Source organism: Anomaloglossus baeobatrachus, chromosome 4 (assembly GCF_048569485.1).
Source record: "Anomaloglossus baeobatrachus isolate aAnoBae1 chromosome 4, aAnoBae1.hap1, whole genome shotgun sequence".
Taxonomy (NCBI): domain Eukaryota; kingdom Metazoa; phylum Chordata; class Amphibia; order Anura; family Aromobatidae; genus Anomaloglossus; species Anomaloglossus baeobatrachus.
Window position 1 is genome coordinate 78,234,726 of NC_134356.1, and position 21,317 is coordinate 78,256,042.

Sequence of the window (21,317 nt, forward strand, 5' to 3'; positions counted from 1 at the left end):
TCGGTCTGTCGGGTGGTAGAAAGGGGGGCTGTAACGTCCGCTTCCTACCCCCGTTTCGTGACACTAACCTTCTGCAATAGAGCAAAATCCAGACCTTTCACCAAGTGAGTGTGCTCCATGTCACCACCCAAGAACTTGGACTCCTGGATCAACTGACGCCTTTTCTCTGCCGCTGACTTGTCACTGCAAAATAGGCATCGAGATCAATATCAAACTATAGTCAAAAACAATAATAGAGTGTAGTGCGAAGTTATGTGACTGTCCCCATTCCATCAGGGCACAATAGTGGTCTTTGACTGCTGGAATGGGAGAGGGAGAACTGCCTCTTACCAGATGGCATGCGCATCCCTTCTTCTGATTAGCTGGTCTGGTGTGACGTCATTGTTGGGATGTGATGACGCACCAGGCAGTCTAATCAAAGGAGGAGTCACGGATGCCGTCGGGTAAGAGGCGGTTCTCCTTCTACCATATAAGCCGCCACAGACCCTTTTTGTGGCCGATTGAATATGATGTGCAAATCTTTTCACACCTAGTTAAAGGGGTTGTCCAGGCTTGGAGCACAAGTCTGCAGTCACTATCTCACAATGTGGAGTGTGCGCACTGTCTGGATTCTCTGGTGTTGGGAGCATGAGGGCGTGCGAGCGACAGCAAGCATACTATTTGTTTACATGTAGTCATGTGACGACTAGTCGTGTGTGGCCTTGATCAATACAAATGAATTGAGTGAGGCCAGACATCTAGTTGGAATGTGTCCAGAAGTATGGAAATCAAACACTTGCAGTCACATAACCGATGGTTTGCAGCAGCATTGGAGAATCCTGACAGCATGTGCAGAGACAGCAGACTTGTCCCCAAAGTCTGGAAAACCCCTTTAAATGTCAGGCTCTTGCAGCTAAGAGAGAATCCTTTAGGAGCCAACAATGATTATACACTTAAAACAATGTAAAATCCCTTTAAAGGGAAATGGCAAGTAATTTAAGAGTTTCCTACTAAAAATAAAGAGAATTTTGTTTACTTACCGTAAATTCTTTTTCTTATAGTTCCGTATTGGGAGACCCAGACCATGGGTGTTTAGCTTCTGCCTCCGGAGGACACACAAAGTACTACACTTAAAAGTGTAGCTCCTCCCTCTGAGCTTATACACCCCCTGGTGAGCCAGTCCCAGCCAGTTTAGTGCAAAAGCTGAAGGAGAATAGCCACCCACAAGTAGAACAGAGCAAGAGCCGGAACAACCGGAGACTCTGTCCACGACAACAGCCGGTGATAACACGCGGAACAAGAAATTGCCAACAGGCAACAGGGAGGGTGCTGGGTCTCCCAATACGGAACTATAAGAAAAAGAATTTACGGTAAGTAAACAAAATTCTCTTTTTCTTTATCGTTCCTTTGGGAGACCCAGACCTTGGGACGTTCCAAAGCAGTCCCTGGGTGGGAAAAAAAACGAACAAAGTAAGAAGTAGGCAAAACCTAACTTCACAAATGGGCGACAGCCGCCTGAAGGATGCGTCTGCCCAAGCTCGCATCTGCCGAAGCATGAGCATGCACTTGGTAGTGCTTCGAAAAGGTATGCAGGCTAGTCCAAGTGGCAGCCTGACAGACTTGTTGAGCCGTAGCCTGCTGCCTGAAAGCCCAAGAGGCACCAACAGCTCTGGTCGACTGTGCCTTGATCCCCGGCGGGGGAGGCACCTGAGAACTCTGGTAGGCGTCCGAAATGGTCGATCTAATCCAACGGGCTAAGGTCGGCTTACAAGCAGAGAGGCCCTTGCGCCGACCTGTGGTTAGCACAAAAAGAGAAGTGCACCGCCTAAGAGCAGCGGTGCGAGACACATAGATCCGGAGAGCACGCACCAGATCCAGAGTATGCAACGCTTTTTCAAAGCGATGAACAGGAGCCGGACAAAAGGAAGGTAGGGTAATGTCCTGGTTAAGGTGGAAAGGAGAGACCACCTTAGGAAGAAAGTCCGGAGTCGGACGGAGAACCACCTTGTCTTGATGAAAAACTAAAAAAGGTGACTCCGAAGAGAGCGCGGCCAAATCAGAGACTCTCCTGAGGGAAGTTATGGCCACCAGAAAGGCCACTTTCTGTGAAAGACGAGACAAAGAAACCTCCCTAAGAGGCTCAAAGGGTTTCTGCAAAACCGTGAGAACCAAATTAAGGTCCCAGGGATCCAAGGGCCGCCGGTAAGGCGGAATGATGTGAGACGCGCCTTGCATGAAGGTGCGGACCTGAGCCAGCCGAGCGAGACGCCGCTGGAACAGAACTGACAGAGCTGAGACTTGTCCCTTGAGAGAGTTGAGGGACAGTCCTAGCTGCAGACCGGACTGTAGAAAGGACAGAAGGGTCGGCAAGGAGAATGGCCAAGGAGGATGGTCAGTAGCGCGACACCATGACAGGAAAATTTTCCAAGTCCTGTGATAGATCTTAGCGGAGGAAGACTTACGGGCCCGAGTCATAGTGGAGATGACCTCAGGAGGAATACCAGAAGCCGTCAAGATCCAGGACTCAAGAGCCACGCCGTCAATTTGAGAGCCGCAGAATTCAGGCGGAAAAACGGACCTTGTGAGAGTAGGTCTGGACGGTCCGGGAGATGCCACAGCATCTCTACGGACAGATGGAGCAGGTCTGGATACCAAGCTCGCCTGGGCCAGTCCGGTGCAATGAGGATGACTCGACAGCCCTCCATTCTGATCTTGCGCAGAACTCTGGGCAAGAGTGCTAGAGGGGAAAACACGTAGGACAGACGAAACTGGGACCAGTCTTGAACCAGTGCGTCCGCGGCGAATGCTTGAGGGTGGTGGGAGCGAGCCACGTAAACGGGAACCTTGTTGCTGTGATGGGATGCCATTAGGTCCACGTCCGGGGTGCCCCATTTGCGGCAGATTGACTGAAACACTGCCGGGTGCAGGGACCACTCGCCACCGTCCACGGTTTGACGGCTGAGATAATCTGCCTCCCAGTTTTCCACGCCTGGGATGTGGACTGCGGATATGGTGGACTTGGAGTCCTCCGCCCATTGAAGGATGCGTTGTACCTCCAACATTGCCAGGCGGCTGCGTGTCCCGCCTTGGTGATTGATGTAGGCAACCGCTGTCGCGTTGTCTAACTGGACTCAAATGTGCCTGCCCGCCAACAGGTGGTGAAAAGCTAGGAGAGCTAGAAGCACGGCTCTGGTTTCCAGCACATTGATTGGAAGGGCTGACTCGGACGGAGTCCAAGTGCCCTGCGCTCTGTGGTGGAGATATACCGCTCCCCAGCCGGATAGACTGGCATCCGTGGTGAGAATCACCCAGGACGGGGCCAGGAAGGAGCGCCCCTGGGACAGGGAGAGAGGCCGAAGCCACCACTGAAGAGAGCTCCTGGTTTGTGGCGACAGAGCCACTAACCTGTGTAAGGAGGAAGGCCACTTGTCCCAACAGCGGATAATATCCAGCTGCAGGGGGCGCAGATGGAACTGGGCAAAGGGAACAGCCTCCATGGACGCAACCATTTGACCCAGCACCTGAATCAGCCGCCTGAGGGTATAACGGCGGTGCCTCAGCAGAGAGCGCACCGCTAGCTGAAGGGACTGCTGTTTGACTAAGGGCAACTTCACAAGTGCCGTCAAGGTCCCGAACTGCATCCCTAGGTACGTGAGACTCTGGGTCGGAGTCAGAGTGGATTTGGGTAGATTGACCAGCCACCCGGATTGAGCTAGAGTGGAGAGAGTGAGCGAGACACTCCGCTGACAATCTGCGCTGGATGAAGCCTTGACCAAAAGGTCGTCCAGGTAAGGAATCACTGCCAACCCCTGGAGGTGCAGAACTGCAATCACTGCTGCCATGACCTTGGTGAATACCCGAGGGGCGGTGGCCAACCCGAAGGGAAGAGCCACGAATTGGAAATGATCTTCTCCTACTGCAAAACGTAGCCAACGCTGGTGTGACACTGCAATTGGCACATGCAGATAGGCATCTCTGATGTCGATGGATGCCAGGAAATCCCCTTGGGACATAGAGGCAATGACTGATCGCAGAGACTCCATGCGAAAGGGCCGCACCTGAACAGGCTTGTTGAGAAGCTTCAGATCCAGGATGGGCCGGAAGGTACCGTCCTTTTTGGGAACTAGGTAGAGATTTGAGTAGAAACCTCTGAACCGTTCCCAGGCGGGAACCGGTACAATTACTCCATTGGCCTGCAAGGCTGCCACGGCCTGTGAGAAGGCGGCGGCCTTGGAGCAGGGGGGAATTGAGAGAACAAAATCTGTTTGGAGGACTGGAAGAGAATTCTATCCTGTAGCCGTGGGAGATGATATCTCTCACCCACTGATCGGAGACGTGTTGAAACCAAGCGTCGCCAAAGTGGGAGAGCCTGCCACCGACTAAGGACGTTGCTGGAGCGGGAAGATAGTCACGAGGAGGCTGCCTTAGTGGCAGCAGCTCCTGCGGTCTTCTGAGGACGCGCTTTTGGGCGCCAGTTGGATTTCTGGTCCTTGGCTGAGTTAGCGGACGAGGCCGAGGGCTTAGAGGACGACCAGTTGGAGGAACGAAAAGAGCGAAACCTCGACTGATTCCTACCCTGGGCAGGTTTCCTGGCTTTGGTTTGTGGCATGGAAGTACTCTTCCCGCCAGTAGCTTCCTTAATAATTTCATCCAACTGTTCTCCGAACAGCCGGGACCCAGCAAAAGGGAGCCCAGCAAGGTACTTCTTTTACTTCTTTGAAGAAGCATCTGCCTTCCACTCTCGAAGCCACAAGATGCTGCGGATAGCGAGGGAATTAGCCGAAGCAACCGCAGTGCGGTGAGAAGCCTCCAGCATGGCAGACATGGCATAGGATGAAAAGGCCGAAGCTTGGGAAGTTAAGGCATCCATTTCGGGCATAGATTCCCTGGTGAGGGAATGCATCTCCTCTAGAGAAGCAGAGATGGCTTTGAGAGCCCACACTGCTGCAAAAGTCGGAGAAAACGCGGCCCCCGCCGCTTCATACACGGATTTGGCCAGAAGGTCAATCTGGCGGTCAGTGGAATCCTTAAGGGAAGTGCCATCAGCCACCGACACAAAGGTCCGGGCTGCGAGCCTAGACACCGGAGGGTCTACCTTTGGGGAGTGAGCCCACTCCTTGACCACCTCAGGTGGAAAGGGAAAACGGTCATCAGAACCACGCTTTGGGAAGCGCTTGTCAGGACAGGCCCTGGGCTTGGTCACAGCGGCCTGAAAACTGGAGTGGTTAAAGAACACACTCTTTGCTTTCTTAGGCAAGGTAAACTGGTGCTTTTCTGCCAGAGAGGGTTGCTCCTCTGATACTGGCGGATTGAGATCCAGTACAGAATTAATAGAAGCAATCAAGTCACTAAGATCTGAGTCACTTTCGGACAGATCAATGGGGTACATGGAGTTAGCCTCCGAGCCCCCTGTAAAGGCATCCTCCTCATCCTGCGAGTCAGCTCTGGAATCAGAGCCACGGGAGGAAGAGGGAGAGGGAACCCTGCACCTTCTCTTAGGAGGACGGGGTCTGGGCCCTGATGATGAATACTCTGTGAGCTCCGGTCCTGAGGGACCCCTAGCAGCAGAGGCACCCTGTGAAGGGGGCTGATGCATATTCATCAGAGTCCTGGACAGAAGTCCCATGGACTCAGCAAAAGACTGGGAGATAGACCTAGAAAAGGATTCTACCCAAGCCGGGGGTTCAGCCACAGGTGCAGGAGCAGCCTGAGAGACCACTGGGGGTGAGACTCCAGGCTGTGGCACCGCCAAGTTAGAGCAGGCATCACAATGTGGGAAGGTGCTCGGTTCAGGCAGCAGGAGCTTACATGCAGCGCATACAGCATAAAACTTTGGGGCCTTGCTCCTCGTGTGAGACATGCTGCTGGAGTGGGGGCTCTGCCAGAGAATGAACCCCAGAGAGTATATACAGAGGTCCACAACCGGAGACCGGTTGTGGCTTACCAGACCGCTGGAGCGGTGTTGTGTGCCCTCCAGATCCGAAGCCCGGACCCCCAAGCACAGCACCTCAGCAGGGATGCTGCAGACCAGCGCTGCAATGACTGATCGCAGAGAGAACGCTGAAAAAAATGGCCGCCGGAGCGAAGAGAGGGGGCGGGACTTGCTTGAGGAGCGGGATCTGGAGGGCCATAGAGACCTACAGGGGAGGGGACACACACTGCAGTGGGGAGTGTCCCTCCCCTGTACAGAACGGCCGACGGGAGGATCCGAGCCTGTCCCTCTGCATGAGTGACATGCGAGGGCAGTGAAACAGAAACTAGGCCTCCGGCGAAGCCGGGGCCTAAATTTGAGCGGCGCGGCCGACGCGCAGGCACCATCGGCGCGGTCCTCAGGCGACAGCTAGAGAACCCGCCGGAAATGTCAGTAAACACAACAAGCACACTCTCCCCCAACAATAAAGTACAGGGACCCCGAAATATAAACGTCTCAGGTACTTAGCTGCTGAGACGCAGGGCCAGGTCCCTGGGGATGAGTGCTCCGGTCCAGCAGGGTCCTGAAGGGCTGCGGATGGAGACCGGTCTCCTGCCAAGCATGGAGACCGTGCTGGCTCCCACTTCAAGCAAGAGCCCAGGAGGGATGGTAAAGGAGCACGGCATGTAAGGCTCCAGCCTAGGAAATCAACCTTACAACACCGCCGACACAGTGGGGTGAGAAGGGACATGCCGGGGGTCCATACGTGGACCCGCACTTCTTCATCTCGTTCCAAAAGGAAAAAATCATATGAGAATGCATGTGTGGATGTATGCCTCCTGAACACAAAGCGATAAACTGGCTGGGTCTGCTCACCAGGGGGTGTATAAGCTCAGGGGGAGGAGCTACACTTTTAAGTGTAGTACTTTGTGTGTCCTCCAGAGGTAGAAGCTAAACACCCATGGTCTGGGTCTCCCATAGGAACGATAAAGAAAACTAAGAAGTAGGCAGAACCTAACTTCACAAGTGGGCGACAGCCACCTGAAGGATGCGTCTGCCCAAGCTCGCATCTGCCGAAGCATGAGCATGCACTTGGTAGTGCTTCGAAAAGGTATGCAGGCTAGTCCAAGTGGCAGCCTGACAGACTTGTTGAGCCGTAGCCTGGTGCCTAAAAGCCCAAGAGGCACCGACAGCTCTAGTCGAGTGTGCCTTGATCCCCGGCGGGGGAGGCACCTGAGTACTCTGGTAGGCGTCCGAAATGGTCGATCTAATCCAACGGGCTAAGGTCGGCTTAGAAGCAGGGAGGCCCTTGCGCCGACCTGTGGTTAGCACAAAAAGAGAGGTGCACCTCCTGAGCGCAGCGGTGCGAGAAACATAGATCCGGAGAGCACGCACCAGATCTAGAGTATGCAGCGCTTTTTCAAAGCGATGAACAGGGGCCGGACAGAAGGAAGGTAAGGTAATGTCCTGGTTAAGGTGGAAGGGAGAGACCACCTTAGGAAGAAAGTCCGGAGTCGGACGGAGAACCACCTTGTCTTGATGAAAAACTAAAAAAAGGTGACTCCGAGGATAGCGCAGCCAAATCAGAGACTCTCCTGAGAGAAGTTATGGCAACTAGAAAGGCCACTTTCTGAGAAAGACTATACGAAGAAACCTCCCTAAGAGGCTCAAAAGGGGGTTTCTGCAATACCGTGAGGACCAAGTTAAGGTCCCAGGGATCCAAGGGCCGCCGATAAGGCGGAAAGATGTGAGACGCGCCTTGCATGAAGGTGCGGACCTGAGCCAGCCGAGCGAGACGCCGCTGGAACAGAACTGACAGAGCTGAGACTTGTCCCTTGAGAGAGTTGAGGGACAGTCCTAGCTGCAGACCGGACTGTAGAAAAGACAGAAGGGTCGGCAAAGAGAATGGCCAAGGAGGATGGCCGGTAGAGCGACACCAGGACGAAGGGAATTTTGTTTACTTACCGTAAATTCCTTTTCTTCTAGCTCCAATTGGGAGACCCAGACAATTGGGTGTATAGCTATGCCTCCGGAGGCCACACAAAGTATTACACTAAAAGTGTAAAGCCCCTCCCCTTCTGCCAATACACCCCCCGTGCTCACGGGCTCCTCAGTTTTGGTGCAAAAGCAAGAAGGAGGAAAAAATTATAAATTGGTTTAAAGTAAATTCAATCCGAAGGAATATCGGAGAACTGAAACCATTCAACATGAACAACATGTGTACACAAAAAACAGGGGCGGGTGCTGGGTCTCCCAATTGGAGCTAGAAGAAAAGGTATTTACGGTAAGTAAACAAAATTCCCTTCTTCTTTGTCGCTCCATTGGGAGACCCAGACAATTGGGACGTCCAAAAGCAGTCCCTGGGTGGGTAAATAATACCTCATAATAGAGCCGCAACCGGCTCCGTCCTACAGGTGGGCAACCGCCGCCTGAAGGACTCGCCTACCTAGGCTGGCATCTGCCGAAGCATAGGTATGCACCCGATAGTGTTTCGTGAAAGTGTGCAGGCTCGACCAGGTAGCTGCCTGACACACCTGCTGAGCCGTAGCCTGGTGCCGCAAAGCCCAGGACGCTCCCACGGCCCTGGTAGAATGGGCCTTCAGCCCTGAGGGAACCGGAAGCCCCGAGGAACGATAAGCCTCGAGAATTGGTTCCTTGATCCACCGAGCCAGGGTTGATTTGGAAGCTTGTGTCCCTTTACGCTGGCCAGCGACAAGGACAAAGAGTGCATCCGAGCGGCGCAGGGGCGCCGTACGAGAAATGTAGAATCTGAGTGCTCTCACCAGATCTAACAAGTGCAAATCCTTTTCACATTGGTGAACTGGATGAGGACAAAAAGAGGGTAAGGAGATATCCTGATTGAGATGAAAGGGGGTTACCACCTTAGGGAGAAAGTCCGGAACCGGACGCAGAACCACCTTGTCCTGGTGAAACACCAGGAAGGGGGCTTTGCATGACAGCGCTGCTAGCTCAGACACTCTCCGAAGTGAAGTGACTGCTACTAGGAAAACCACCTTCTGCGAAAGGCGTGAGAGAGAGATATCCCTCATTGGCTCGAACGGTGGTTTCTGAAGAACCATGAGCACCCTGTTCAGATCCCAGGGTTCTAACGGACGCTTGTAAGGAGGGACGATGTGACAAACCCCCTGCAGGAACGTGCGTACCTGTGGAAGTCTGGCTAGGCGCTTCTGAAAAAAGACAGAGAGCGCAAAGACTTGTCCCTTAAGGGAGCCGAGCGACAAACCCTTTTCCAATCCGGATTGAAGGAAGGACAGAAAAGTGGGCAAGGTAAACGGCCAGGGAGAAAAACCCTGAGCAGAGCACCACGACAGGAATATTTTCCACGTCCTGTGGTAGATCTTGGCGGACGTTGGTTTCCTAGCCTGTCTCATAGTGGCAATGACCTCTTGAGATAATCCTGAAGACGCTAGGATCCAGGAATCAATGGCCACACAGTCAGGTTGAGGGCCGCAGAATTCAGATGGAAAAGAAGGGAATTTTGTTTACTTACCGTAAATTCCTTTTCTTCTAGCTCTAATTGGGAGACCCAGACAATTGGGTGTATAGGCTATGCCTCCGGAGGCCGCACAAAGTATTACACTCAAAAGTGTTAAGCCCCTCCCCTTCTGCCTATACACCCCCCGTGCTCCCACGGGCTCCTCAGTTTTGGTGCAAAAGCAAGAAGGAGGAAAAAGAATTATAAACTGGTTTAAAGTAACTTCAATCCGAAGGAATATCGGAGAACTGAAGCCATTCAACATGAACAACATGTGTACACAAAAAAACAGGGGCGGGTGCTGGGTCTCCCAATTAGAGCTAGAAGAAAAGGAATTTACGGTAAGTAAACAAAATTCCCTTCTTCTTTGTCGCTCTATTGGGAGACCCAGACAATTGGGACGTCCAAAAGCAGTCCCTGGGTGGGTAAAATAATACCTTGTAAGAGAGCCGTAAAACGGCCTCTTCCTACAGGTGGGCAACCGCCGCCTGAAGGACTCGTCTACCTAGGCTGGCATCCGCCGAAGCATAGGTATGCACCTGATAGTGCTTCGTGAAAGTGTGCAGGCTCGACCAGGTAGCCGCCTGACACACCTGCTGAGCCGTAGCCTGGTGTCTCAAAGCCCAGGACACGCCCACGGCTCTGGCAGAATGGGCCTTCAGCCCTGAGGGCACCAGAAGCCCAGCCGAACGGTAGGCTTTGACAATTGGCTCCTTGATCCACCGAGCCAGGGTTGATTTGGAAGCCTGTGACCCTTTACGCTGGCCAGCGACAAGGACAAAGAGTGCATCCGAGCGGCGCAGGGGCGCCGTACGAGAAATGTAGAGTCTGAGTGCTCTCACCAGATCTAACAAGTGCAAATCCTTTTCACATTGGTGAACTGGATGAGGACAAAAAGAAAGTAAGGAGATATCCTGATTGAGATGAAAGGGGGATACCACCTTAGGGAGAAATTCCGGAACCGGACGCAGAACCACCTTGTCCTGGTGAAAAACCAGGAAAGGGGTTTTGCATGACAGCGCTGCTAGCTCAGACACTCTCCGAAGTGAAGTGACTGCTACTAGAAAAACCACTTTCCGCGAAAGGCATGAGAGAGAAATATCCCTCATTGGCTCGAATGGTGGTTTCTGAAGAACCATCAGCACCCTGTTCAGATCCCAGGGTTCTAACGGCCGCTTGTAAAGAGGGACGATGTTACCAACCCCCTGCAGGAACGTGCGTACCTGTGGAAGCCTGGCTAGGCGCTTCTGGAAAAACACAGAGAGCGCTGAGACTTGTCCCTTAAGGGAGCCGAGCGACAAACCCTTTTCCAGTCCAGATTGAAGGAAGGACAGAAAAGTGGGCAAGGCAAAATGCCAGGGAGAAATACCCTGAGCAGAGCACCACGACAGGAAAATTTTTCACGTCCTGTGGTAGATCTTGGCGGACGTCGGTTTCCTAGCTTGTCTCATAGTGGCAATGACGTCTTGAGATAACCCTGAAGACGCTAGGATCCAGGACTCAATGGCCACACAGTCAGGTTGAGAGCCGCAGAATTCAGATGGAAAAACGGCCCTTGAGATAGCAAGTCTGGTCGGTCTGGTAGTGTCCACGGTTGGCCGACCGTGAGATGCCACAGATCCGGGTACCACGACCGCCTCGGCCAGTCTGGAACGACGAGGATGACGCGGCGGCAGTCGGCCCTGATCTTGCGTAACACTCTGGGCAACAGTGCCAGCGGAGGAAACACATAAGGGAGCTGAAACTGCGACCAATCCTGAACTAAGGCGTCTGCCGCCAGAGCTCTGGGATCTTGAGACCGTGCCATGAACACCGATACCTTGTTGTTGTGCCGGGACGCCATGAGGTCGACGTCCGGCACCCCCCGGCGGCAACAGACCTCCTGAAACACGTCCGGGTGAAGGGACCATTCCCCTGCGTCCATGCCCTGGCGACTGAGATAATCTGTTTCCCAGTTTTCCACGCCTGGAATGTGAACTGCAGAGATGGTGGAGGCCGTGGCTTCCACCCACAGCAGAATCCGCCGGACTTCCTGGAAGGCTTGCCGACTGCGTGTGCCGCCTTGGTGGTTGATGTATGCCACCGCTGTGGAATTGTCTGACTGAATTCTGATCTGCTTGCCTTCCAGCCACTGCTGGAACGCTTTCAGGGCAAGATACACTGCCCGTATGTCCAGAACGTTGATCTGAAGCGAGGACTCTTGCTGGGTCCACGTACCCTGAGCCCTGTGGTGGAGAAAAACCGCTCCCCACCCTGACAGACTCGCGTCCGTCGTGACCACCTCCCAGGATGGGGGTAGGAAGGATTTCCCTTTCGATAAGGAAGTGGGAAGAAGCCACCACCGAAGGGAAGCTTTTGGTCGCCTGCGAGAGGGAGACGTTCCTGTCGAGGGACATCGGCTTCCTGCCCCATTTGCGTAGGATGTCCCATTGAAGAGGACGCAGGTGAAACTGCGCGAAAGGAACTGCCTCCATTGCTGCTACCATCTTCCCCAGGAAGTGTATGAGGCGCCTCAAGGTGTGTGACCGACCTTGAAGGAGAGATTGTACCCCTGTCTGTAGTGACCGCTGCTTGATCAGCGGAAGCTTCACTATCGCTGAGAGGGTATGAAACTCCATGCCAAGGTATGTCAGCGATTGGGCCGGTGTCAGATTTGACTTTGGCAAATTGATGATCCACCCGAAACTCTGGAGAGTCTCCAGGGTAGCGTCGAGGCTGTGTTGGCATGCCTCTAGAGAGGGTGCCTTGATCAACAGATCGTCCAAGTACGTGATCACTGAGTGACCCTGAGCGTGGAGGACCGCTACTACAGTAGCCATAACCTTGGTGAAAACCCGTGGGGCTGTTGCCAGGCCGAACGGTAGTGCCACGAACTGCAGGTGTTCGTTTCCTATGGCGAAGCGCAAGAAGCGCTGGTGCTCTGGAGCAATCGGTACGTGGAGGTAAGCATCTTTGATATCGATCGATGCAAGGAAATCTCCCTGGGACATTGAGGCGATGACGGAGCGGAGGGATTTCATCCGGAACCGCCTTCTTTACGTGTTTGTTGAGAAGTTTCAGGTCCAGGACAGGTCGGAAAGACCCGTCCTTCTTTGGGACCACAACAAGTTGGAGTAAAAACCGTGGCCCTGTTGTTGAAGAGGAACAGGGACCACCACTCCTTCTGCCTTCAGAATGCCCAGCGCCTGCAGAAGAGCCTCGGCTCGCTCGGGAGGCGGGGATGACCTGAAGAATCGAGTCGGGGGACGAGAGGTGAACTCTATCTTGTAACCGTGAGACAGAATGTCTCTCACCCCACGGTCTTTTACCCGTGGCAGCCAGGTGTCGCAAAAGCGGGAGAGCCTGCCACCGACCGAGGATGCGGAGTGAGGATGCCGAAAGTCATGAGGAAGCCGCTTTGTTAGCGGCACCTCCGGTGGTCTGTTTAGGACGTGACTTAGACCGCCATGCATCAGAGTTACTTTGATCCTTCTGAGGCCTTTTGGACGAGGAGAAATGGGACCTGCCCGCGCCCTGAAAGGACCGAAACCTCGACTGCCCCTTCCTCTGTTTGGGGTATGTTCGGTTTGGGCTGGGGTAAGGATGTATCCTTTCCCTTGGATTGTTTGATGATTTCATCCAAACGCTCGCCAAACAATCGTTCGCCAGAAATTGGCAAACTGGTTAAGCGCTTTTTGGAAACAGAACCTGCATTCCCGTAGCCACAAGGCCCTGCGGAGTACCACCGAATTGGCGGCTGCGACCGCCGTACGGCTCGCAGAGTCCAGGACAGCATTAATAGCGTAAGACGCAAATGCCGACGTCTGAGTGGTTATGGACGCCACCTGTGGCGCGGACGTGCGTGTGGCTGCGTCAATTTGCGCTTGACCTGCTGAGATAGCTTGTAGCGCCCATACGGCTGCGAATGCTGGGGCAAAAGAAGCGCCGATAGCTTCATAGATGGATTTCAACCAGAGCTCCATCTGCCTGTCAGTGGCATCTTTGAGTGAAGCCCCATCTTCCACTGCAAGTATGGATCTAGCTGCCAGTCTAGAGACTGGATGATCCACTTTGGGACACTGAGTCCAACCCTTGACCACGTCAGGGGGAAAGGGATAACGTGTATCCTTAAGGCGCTTAGAAAAACGCTTATCTGGACAATCATGGTGATTCTGGACTGCCTCTCTGAAATCAGAGTGGTCCAGAAACATAATCGATGTACGCTTGGGAAACCTGAAACGGAATTTCTCCTGCTGTGAAGCTGACTCCTCCACCGGAGGAGCTGAGGGAGAAATATCCAGCATTAGATTGATGGACGCAATAAGATGGTTCACTATGGCGTCCCCATCAGGAGTATCAAGATTGAGAGCGGCCTCAGGATCAGAATCCTGATCAGCTACATCCGCGTCATCAACCAGAGATTCCCTTCGCTGAGACCCTGAACAATATGATGATGTCGAGGGAAAATCTAAGCGAGCTCGCTTAGACGGTCTGGGGCCGGGGTCTGTGTCAGAACCCTCAGCCTGGGATCCATGAGACACCCCAGGAGGACATTGTTGGTCCAGCTGAGGTGGGCCAGGGAACAAAGATTCAACAGAGTCCCTGTGCTGAGATACCGGTCTGGACTGCAAGGCTTCCAGTATCTTAGCCATAGTCTCAGAGAGTTTTGCAAACTCCAAACCTGTCCCCTGAACAGTGTTAGCAGGTGGCTCCCCCTGGGCCCCCCCTAGCAGAGGCTCTGGCTGAGTAAGAGCCACAGGGGCCGAACAGTGCACACAATGAGGGTCAGTGGAACCTGCCGGTAGCGGGGTCGTACATGCGGCGCAGGCAACATAATAAGCCTGTGTTTTGGCACCCCTGCCTTTCGTGGGCGCCATGCTATTATCTTCCCTGAGCAACACAATAGGGTATATAGCCAGAAATCAACTGTGCACTATACAGTGTAAAATAAACATATAATGCTACACTACTGCACAATGGTGCTAGCACCACAGGTGCTGCTGACCATCCGCTTAAAGCGGTTGTGAGGCCACCAGAGCCCCTGCCTGGGTCTCCCAGACTTTGTCCCCCTCTGCAGCGTCCGAGGAGCTGACAGGAATGCGTCCTGAGGAGAGGAGGGAGCCGTGGGCGTGACCCAGAAAGAGCGGGAACTGGTGCCTGCACTGTGCACAGTGAGGGGAGTGGAGTATGCAAAGCATGCTCCAGCCCTCAGTGCTGCTCGTTCTGTGCAGCGTCCCGCCCTTCCCCTGCCTGTCAGGGCTGTGGGCGGGAGAAAAGGAAACTAGGCCGCAAAAAGCCGGGGACTAGTAATAAACGCGGCCGCCGTAAAAGCGCGGCCGCGTGGAAGTCCCCGGCGCACTACAAGTCCCAGCCGCGCCGCAGTGTTTCCATGGCAGCGGCGGTCAGTGCGGCAGTCCCTATACATAAACACACTCAGCCACGCTGAGTGTGTAATGGCACATATTAACCCGGCAGCGCCGCTGTCCCCGGTGCACTAGCACACCCAGCAAAGCTGGAGTGTTGCTGTGCGCGGTCCCCACGGGGACACAGAGTACCTCCAAGTAGCAGGGCCATGTCCCTGAACGATACCCGGCTCCTATCCATCAGGCTCCACAGGAGTTGTGGATGAAGCACGGTCTCAGTGCCTGGAGACCGATAGGATCCCACTTCCACCAGAGCCCTGAGGGGGATGGGGAAGGAAAACAGCATGTGGGCTCCAGCCTCCGTACCCGCAATGGATACCTCAACCTTACAACACCACCGACAAGAGTGGGGTGAGAAGGGAGCATGCTGGGGGCCCTATATGGGCCCACTTTTCTTCCATCCGACATGGTCAGCAGCTGCTGCTGACCAATCTGTGGAGCTGTGCGTGCGTGTCTGACCTCCTTCGCACAAAGCAAAAAACTGAGGAGCCCGTGGGAGCACGGGGGGTGTATAGGCAGAAGGGGAGGGGCTTAACAACAACAAGTAATACTTTGTGCGGCCTCCGGAGGCATAGCCTATACACCCAATTGTCTGGGTCTCCCAATAGAGCGACAAAGAAACGGCCCTTGAGACAGCAAGTCTGGTCGGTCTGGTAGTGCCCACGGTTGGCCGACCGTGAGATGCCACAGATCCGGGTACCACGACCTCCTCGGCCAGTCTGGAGCGACGAGGATGGCGCGGTGGCAGTCGGCCCTGATCTTGCGTAACACTCTGGGCAACAGTGCCAGAGGAGGAAACACATAAGGGAGTTGAAACTGAGACCAATCCTGAACTAAGGCGTCTGCCGCCAGAGCTCTGTGATCTTGAGACCGTGCCATGAATGTCGGGACCTTGTTGTTGTGCCGGGACGCCATTAGGTCGACGTCCGGCATGCCCCAGCGGCAACAGATCTCCTGAAACACGTCCGGGTGAAGGGACCATTCCCCTGCGTCCATGCCCTGGCGACTGAGAAAGTCTGCTTCCCAGTTTTCTACGCCCGGGATGTGAACTGCGGATATGGTGGAGGCTGTGGCTTCCACCCACAGCAGAATCCGCCGAACTTCCTGGAAGGCTTGCCGACTGCGTGTCCCGCCTTGGTGGTTGATGTATGCCACCGCTGTGGAGTTGTCCGACTGAATTCGGATCTGTTTGCCTTCCAGCCACGGCTGGAACGCCTTTAGGGCAAGATACACTGCCCTTATCTCCAGAACATTGATCTGAAGGGAGGACTCTGTCTGAGTCCAAGTCCCCTGAGCCCTGTGGTGGAGAAAGACCGCTCCCCACCCTGACAGGCTCGCGTCCGTCGTGACCACCGCCCAGGATGGGGGCAGGAAGGATTTCCCCTTCGACAGAGAAGTGGGGAGGAGCCACCACTGAAGGGAAGCTTTGGCTGCCCGAGAAAGGGAGACGTTCCTGTCGAGGGACGTCGACTTCCTGTCCCATTTGCGGAGAATGTCCCATTGAAGTGGGCGCAGATGAAACTGCGCAAAAGGAACTGCCTCCATTGCTGCCACCATCTTCCCTAGGAAGTGCATGAGGCGCCTCAGGGGGTGTGACTGACCATGAAGGAGAGATTGCACCCCTGTCTGTAGTGAACGCTGTTTGTTCAGCGGAAGCTTCACTATCGCTGAGAGAGTATGAAACTCCATGCCAAGATATGTCAGTGATTGGGCCGGTGTCAGATTTGACTTTGGAAAATTGATGATCCACCCGAAACTCTGGAGAGTTTCCAGAGCAATGTTCAGGCTGTGTTGGCATGCCCCTTGAGAGAGTGCCTTGACAAGGAGATCGTCTAAGTAAGGGATCACCGAGTGTCCCTGAGAGTGTAGGATTGCCACCACTGTTGCCATGACCTTGGTGAAGACCCGTGGGGCTGTCGCCAGGCCAAAAGGCAGTGCCACGAACTGAAGGTGTTCGTCCCCTATGGCGAAGCGCAGGAAGCGCTGATGCTCTGGTGCAATCGGTACGTGGAGATAAGCATCTTTGATGTCTATTGATGCTAGGAAATCTCCTTGGGACATTGAGGCGATGACGGAGCGGAGCGATTCCATCCGGAACCGCCTGGTTTTCACATGCTTGTTGAGCAGTTTTAGGTCCAGAACGGGACGGAAGGATCCGTCCTTTTTTGGCACCACGAACAAGTTGGAGTAAAAACCGTGACCCCGTTGCTAAAGAGGAACAGGGATCACCACTCCTTCCGCCTTCAGTGTGCCCACCGCCTGCAGAAGAGCCTCGGCTCTGTCGGGGGGCGGAGATGTTCTGAAGAAACGAGTCGGAGGACGAGAGCTGAACTCTATCCTGTAACCGAGAGATAGAATGTCTCTCACCCATCGGTCTTTTACTTGTGGCAGCCAGGCGTCGCAAAAGCGGGAGAGCCTGCCACCGACCGAGGATGCGGTTTGAGGAGGCCGAAAGTCATGAGGAGGCCGCTTTGGGAGCGGTTCCTCCGGCGGTCTTTTTAGGACGTGACTTAGACCGCCATGCATCGGAGTTCCTCTGATCTTTCTGAGGCCTTTTGGACGAGGAAAATTGAGACCTGCCCGCGGTCCGAAAGGACCGAAACCTCGATTGTACCTTCCGTGGTTGAGGTCTGTTTGGTTTGGACTGGGGTAAGGATGAATCCTTTCCCTTGGATTGTTTAATGATTTCATCCAATCGCTCCCCAAACAAACGGTCGCCAGACAATGGCAAACCGGTTAAGAACTTTTTGGAAGCAGAGTCTGCCTTCCATTCACGTAGCCACATGGCCCTGCGGAGTACAACCGAATTGGCGGATGCCACCGCCGTACGGCTCGCCGAGTCCAGGATAGCATTAATGGCGTAGGACGCAAACGCCGACGCCTGATTGGTTAAGGACACCACTTGCGGGGCAGATGTACGTGTTACTGCATTAATCTGCGCCTGACAAGCTGAGATAGCTTGGAGTGCCCATACGGCTGCGAATGCTGGAGCAAAAGACGCGCCTATAGCTTCATAGATGGATTTCAACCATAGTTCCATCTGTCTGTCAGTGGCATCTTTGAGTGAAGCCCCATCTTCCACTGCAACTATGGATCTAGCCGCCAGTCTGGAGATTGGAGGATCCACCTTAGGACACTGAGTCCAGCCCTTGACAACCTCGGGGGGGGAAGGGATAACGTGTGTCCTTAAGGCGCTTGGAAAAACGCTTGTCTGGACAGTCTCGGTTTTTCTGGATTGCCTCTCTGAAGTCAGAGTGATCCAGAAACATATTTAATGTACGCTTTGGAAACCTGAAACGGAATTTCTCCTGAGAAGCAGACTCCTCAATTGGAGGAGCTGGGGGAGAAATATCCAACACCTGATTGATGGTCGCTATAAGGTCATTCACTACTGCGTCACCTTCAGGTGTATCTAGGTTGAGAGCGGCTTCAGGATCAGAATCCTGATCTGATACCTCCGCTTCATCCTCCAGAGAGTCCCCCTGCTGGGACCCTGAACAGTGTGATGAAGTGGAGGGAATTTCCCAGCGACCCCGCTTGGGCGGCCTGGAACTGCGGTCCTTGTCAGAGACCTCACCCTGGGACCTATGGGTTACCCCAGGGGCACTTTGCTGTTCCAATTGAGGGGGACCAGGGGTCAAGGATTGGATAGAGCCCGGGGCCTGAATCACCGGTCTGGACTGCAATGCTTCCAGTATTTTAGCAGACCATTTATCCATACTATCAGACAGTTTGTCAGCAAAGGCTGCAAACTCCGTCCCTGTCACCTGGACAGTGGTAGCAGGTGGTTCCACCTGGGCCACCAGTCGCAGAGGCTCCGGCTGAGTAAGTGCCGCAGGGGCCGAGCATTGCACACAATGAGGGTCAGTGGAACCTGCCGGTAGTACAGCTGTACATGAGGTACAGGTTGCAAAGTACGCCTGTGCTTTGGCACCCTTGCTTTTTGCGGATGACATGTTGTCTCCTCTGAGAACAACCAGGAGGGTATATAGCCAAAAATCAACAGAGCGCCCGTACAGTGCAAATGTATAGCCTATAAGCCTATATATATATATATACACTTCGGTACTCAGTGGGGCCAGCACCACAGGTGCTGCTTACCGACCGCTCAGAGCGGTTGTGTGATCACCAGATTCCCTGCCTGGGTCTCCCTGTGTTGTCTCTCCTCTCCAGCGTCTGAATCGCTGACAGGAATGGCTGCCGGCGTTCTGTGGGGAGGAGGGGACCGTGGGCGTGCCCAAGAAAAGTGCGGGAATCCAGTGCCCCACTGTACTGAGTGAGGAGGGAGGAGGATACTAATGTATGCTCCAGCCCTCAGCGCTGACGATCCGTGCAGCGTCCCGCCCTTCCCCTGACTGGCAGGCCTGTGGGCGGGAATATACGACACTAGGCCGCAGAAGCCGGGGACTAAAGTTATAAGCGCGGCCGGCAATAAGCGCGGCCGCGCGGTAGTCCCCGGCGCACTAACACACCCAGCAGTGCTGCAGTGTGTATGGCACAAGCGCTCCATGCGCGGTAGTCCCCGGCGCACTAACACACCCAGCAGTGCTGTAATGTGTATGGCACCAGCGCTCCATGCGCGGTCCCCACGGGGACACAGAGTACCTCATAGTAGCAGGGCCTTGTCCCTGACGATACCCAGCTCCTATCCTGCAGATTCCCAGGGGCTGCGGAGGGAGCACGGTCCCAGTGCCTGGAGACCGATCCGGTTCCCACTTCACCCAGAGCCCATTAAGGGATGGGGAAGGAAAACAGCATGTGGCTCCTGCCTGTGTACCCGCAATGGGTACCTCAACCTTAACAACACCGCCGACAAAGTGGGGTGAGAAGGGAGCATGCTGGGGGCCCTGTTATGGGCCCTCTTTTCTTCCATCCGACCTAGTCAGCAGCTGCTGCTGACTAAGTTGTGGAGCTTATGCGTGGATGTCTGCCTACTTCGCACAAAGCATAAAAACTGAGGAGCCCGTGAGCACGGGGGGTGTATAGGCAGAAGGGGAGGGGCTTTACACTTTTAGTGTAATACTTTGTGTGGCCTCCGGAGGCATAGCTATACACCCAATTGTCTGGGTCTCCCAATGGAGCGACAAAGAAAGGAAGATTTTCCAAGTCCTATGATAGATCTTAGCGGAGGAAGACTTACGGGCCCGAGTCATAGTGGAGGTGACTTCAGGAGGAATACCAGAAGCCGTCAAAATCCAGGACTCAAGAGCCACGCCGTCAATTTGAGGGCCGCAGAATTCGGGCGGAAAAACGGACCTTGTGAGAGTAGGTCTGGACGATCCGGGAGATGCCACGGCATCTCTACGGACAGTTGGAGCAGGTCCGGATACCAAGCTCGCCTGGGCCAGTCCGGTGCAATGAGGATGACTCGACGGCCCTCCATTCTGATCTTGCGCAGGACTCTGGGCAAGAGAGCTAGAGGGGGAAACACGTAGGACAGACGAAACTGGGACCAGTCTTGAACCAGAGCGTCCGCGGCGAAGGCCTGAGGATCGTGGGAGCGAGCCACGTAAACAGGAACCTTGTTGTTGTGACGGGATGCCATTAGGTCCACGTCCGGAGTGCCCCATTTGCGGCAGATTGACTGAAACACTGCCGGGTGCAGGGACCACTCGCCACCGTCCACGCTTTGACGGCTGAGATAATCTGCCTCCCAGTTTTCCACGCCTGGGATGTGGACTGCGGATATGGTGGACTTGGAGTCCTCCGCCCATTGAAGGATGCGTTGTACCTCCAGCATTGCCAGGCGGCTGCGTGTCCCGCTTTGGTGATTGATGTAGGCAACCGCTGTCGCGTTGTCTGACTGGACTCGAATGTGCCTGCTCGCCAACAGGTGGTGAAAAGCTAGGAGAGCTAGAAGCACGGCTCTGGTTTCCAGCACATTGATTGAAAGGGCTGACTCGGACGGAGTCCAAGTGCCCTGTGCTCTGTGGTGGAGACATACCGCTCCCCAGCCGGATAGACTGGCATCCGTGGTGAGTATCACCCAGGACGGGGACAGGAAGAGGGGCCGAAGCCACCACTGAAGAGAGCTCCTGGTCTGTGGCGACAGAGCCACTAACCTGTGTAAGGAGGAAGGCCGCTTGTCCCAACAGCGGAGAATGTCCAGCTGCAGGGGGCGCAGATGGAACTGGGCAAAGGGAACAGCCTCCATGGACGCCACCATTTGACCCAGCACCTGCATCAGACGCCTGAGGGAATAACGGCGGGGCCTCAGCAGAAAGCGCACCGCTAGCTGGAGAGACTGCTGTTTGATTAAGGGCAACTTCACAAGTGCCGGCAAAGTCTCGAACTGCATCCCTAGGTACGTGAGACTCTGGGTCGGAGTCAGAGTGGACTTGGGAAGATTGACAAGCCACCCGAATTGGGCTAGAGTGGCGAGAGTGAGCGAGACACTCCGCTGACAGTCTGCGCTGGATGGAGCCTTGACTAGAAGGTCGTCCAGGTAAGGGAGCACTGCCAACCCCTGGAGGTGCAGGACCGCAATCACTGCTGCCATGATCTTGGTGAATACCCGAGGGGCCGTGGC

The 21,317-nt window shown here is 54.5% G+C and overlaps 1 protein-coding gene across 1 annotated transcript in view; it reads right to left on the reverse strand.

Annotated features, from left to right (window-relative positions):
• Nucleotides 1–21,317, reverse strand: part of IK (IK cytokine) — a 142,617-nt gene that overhangs the window by 101,357 nt on the left and 19,943 nt on the right. The window contains exon 6 of the mRNA XM_075344433.1: nucleotides 69–183. Coding sequence (XP_075200548.1) covers nucleotides 69–183 — 115 coding nt within the window. The remainder of the gene's footprint in view (nucleotides 1–68; nucleotides 184–21,317) is intronic.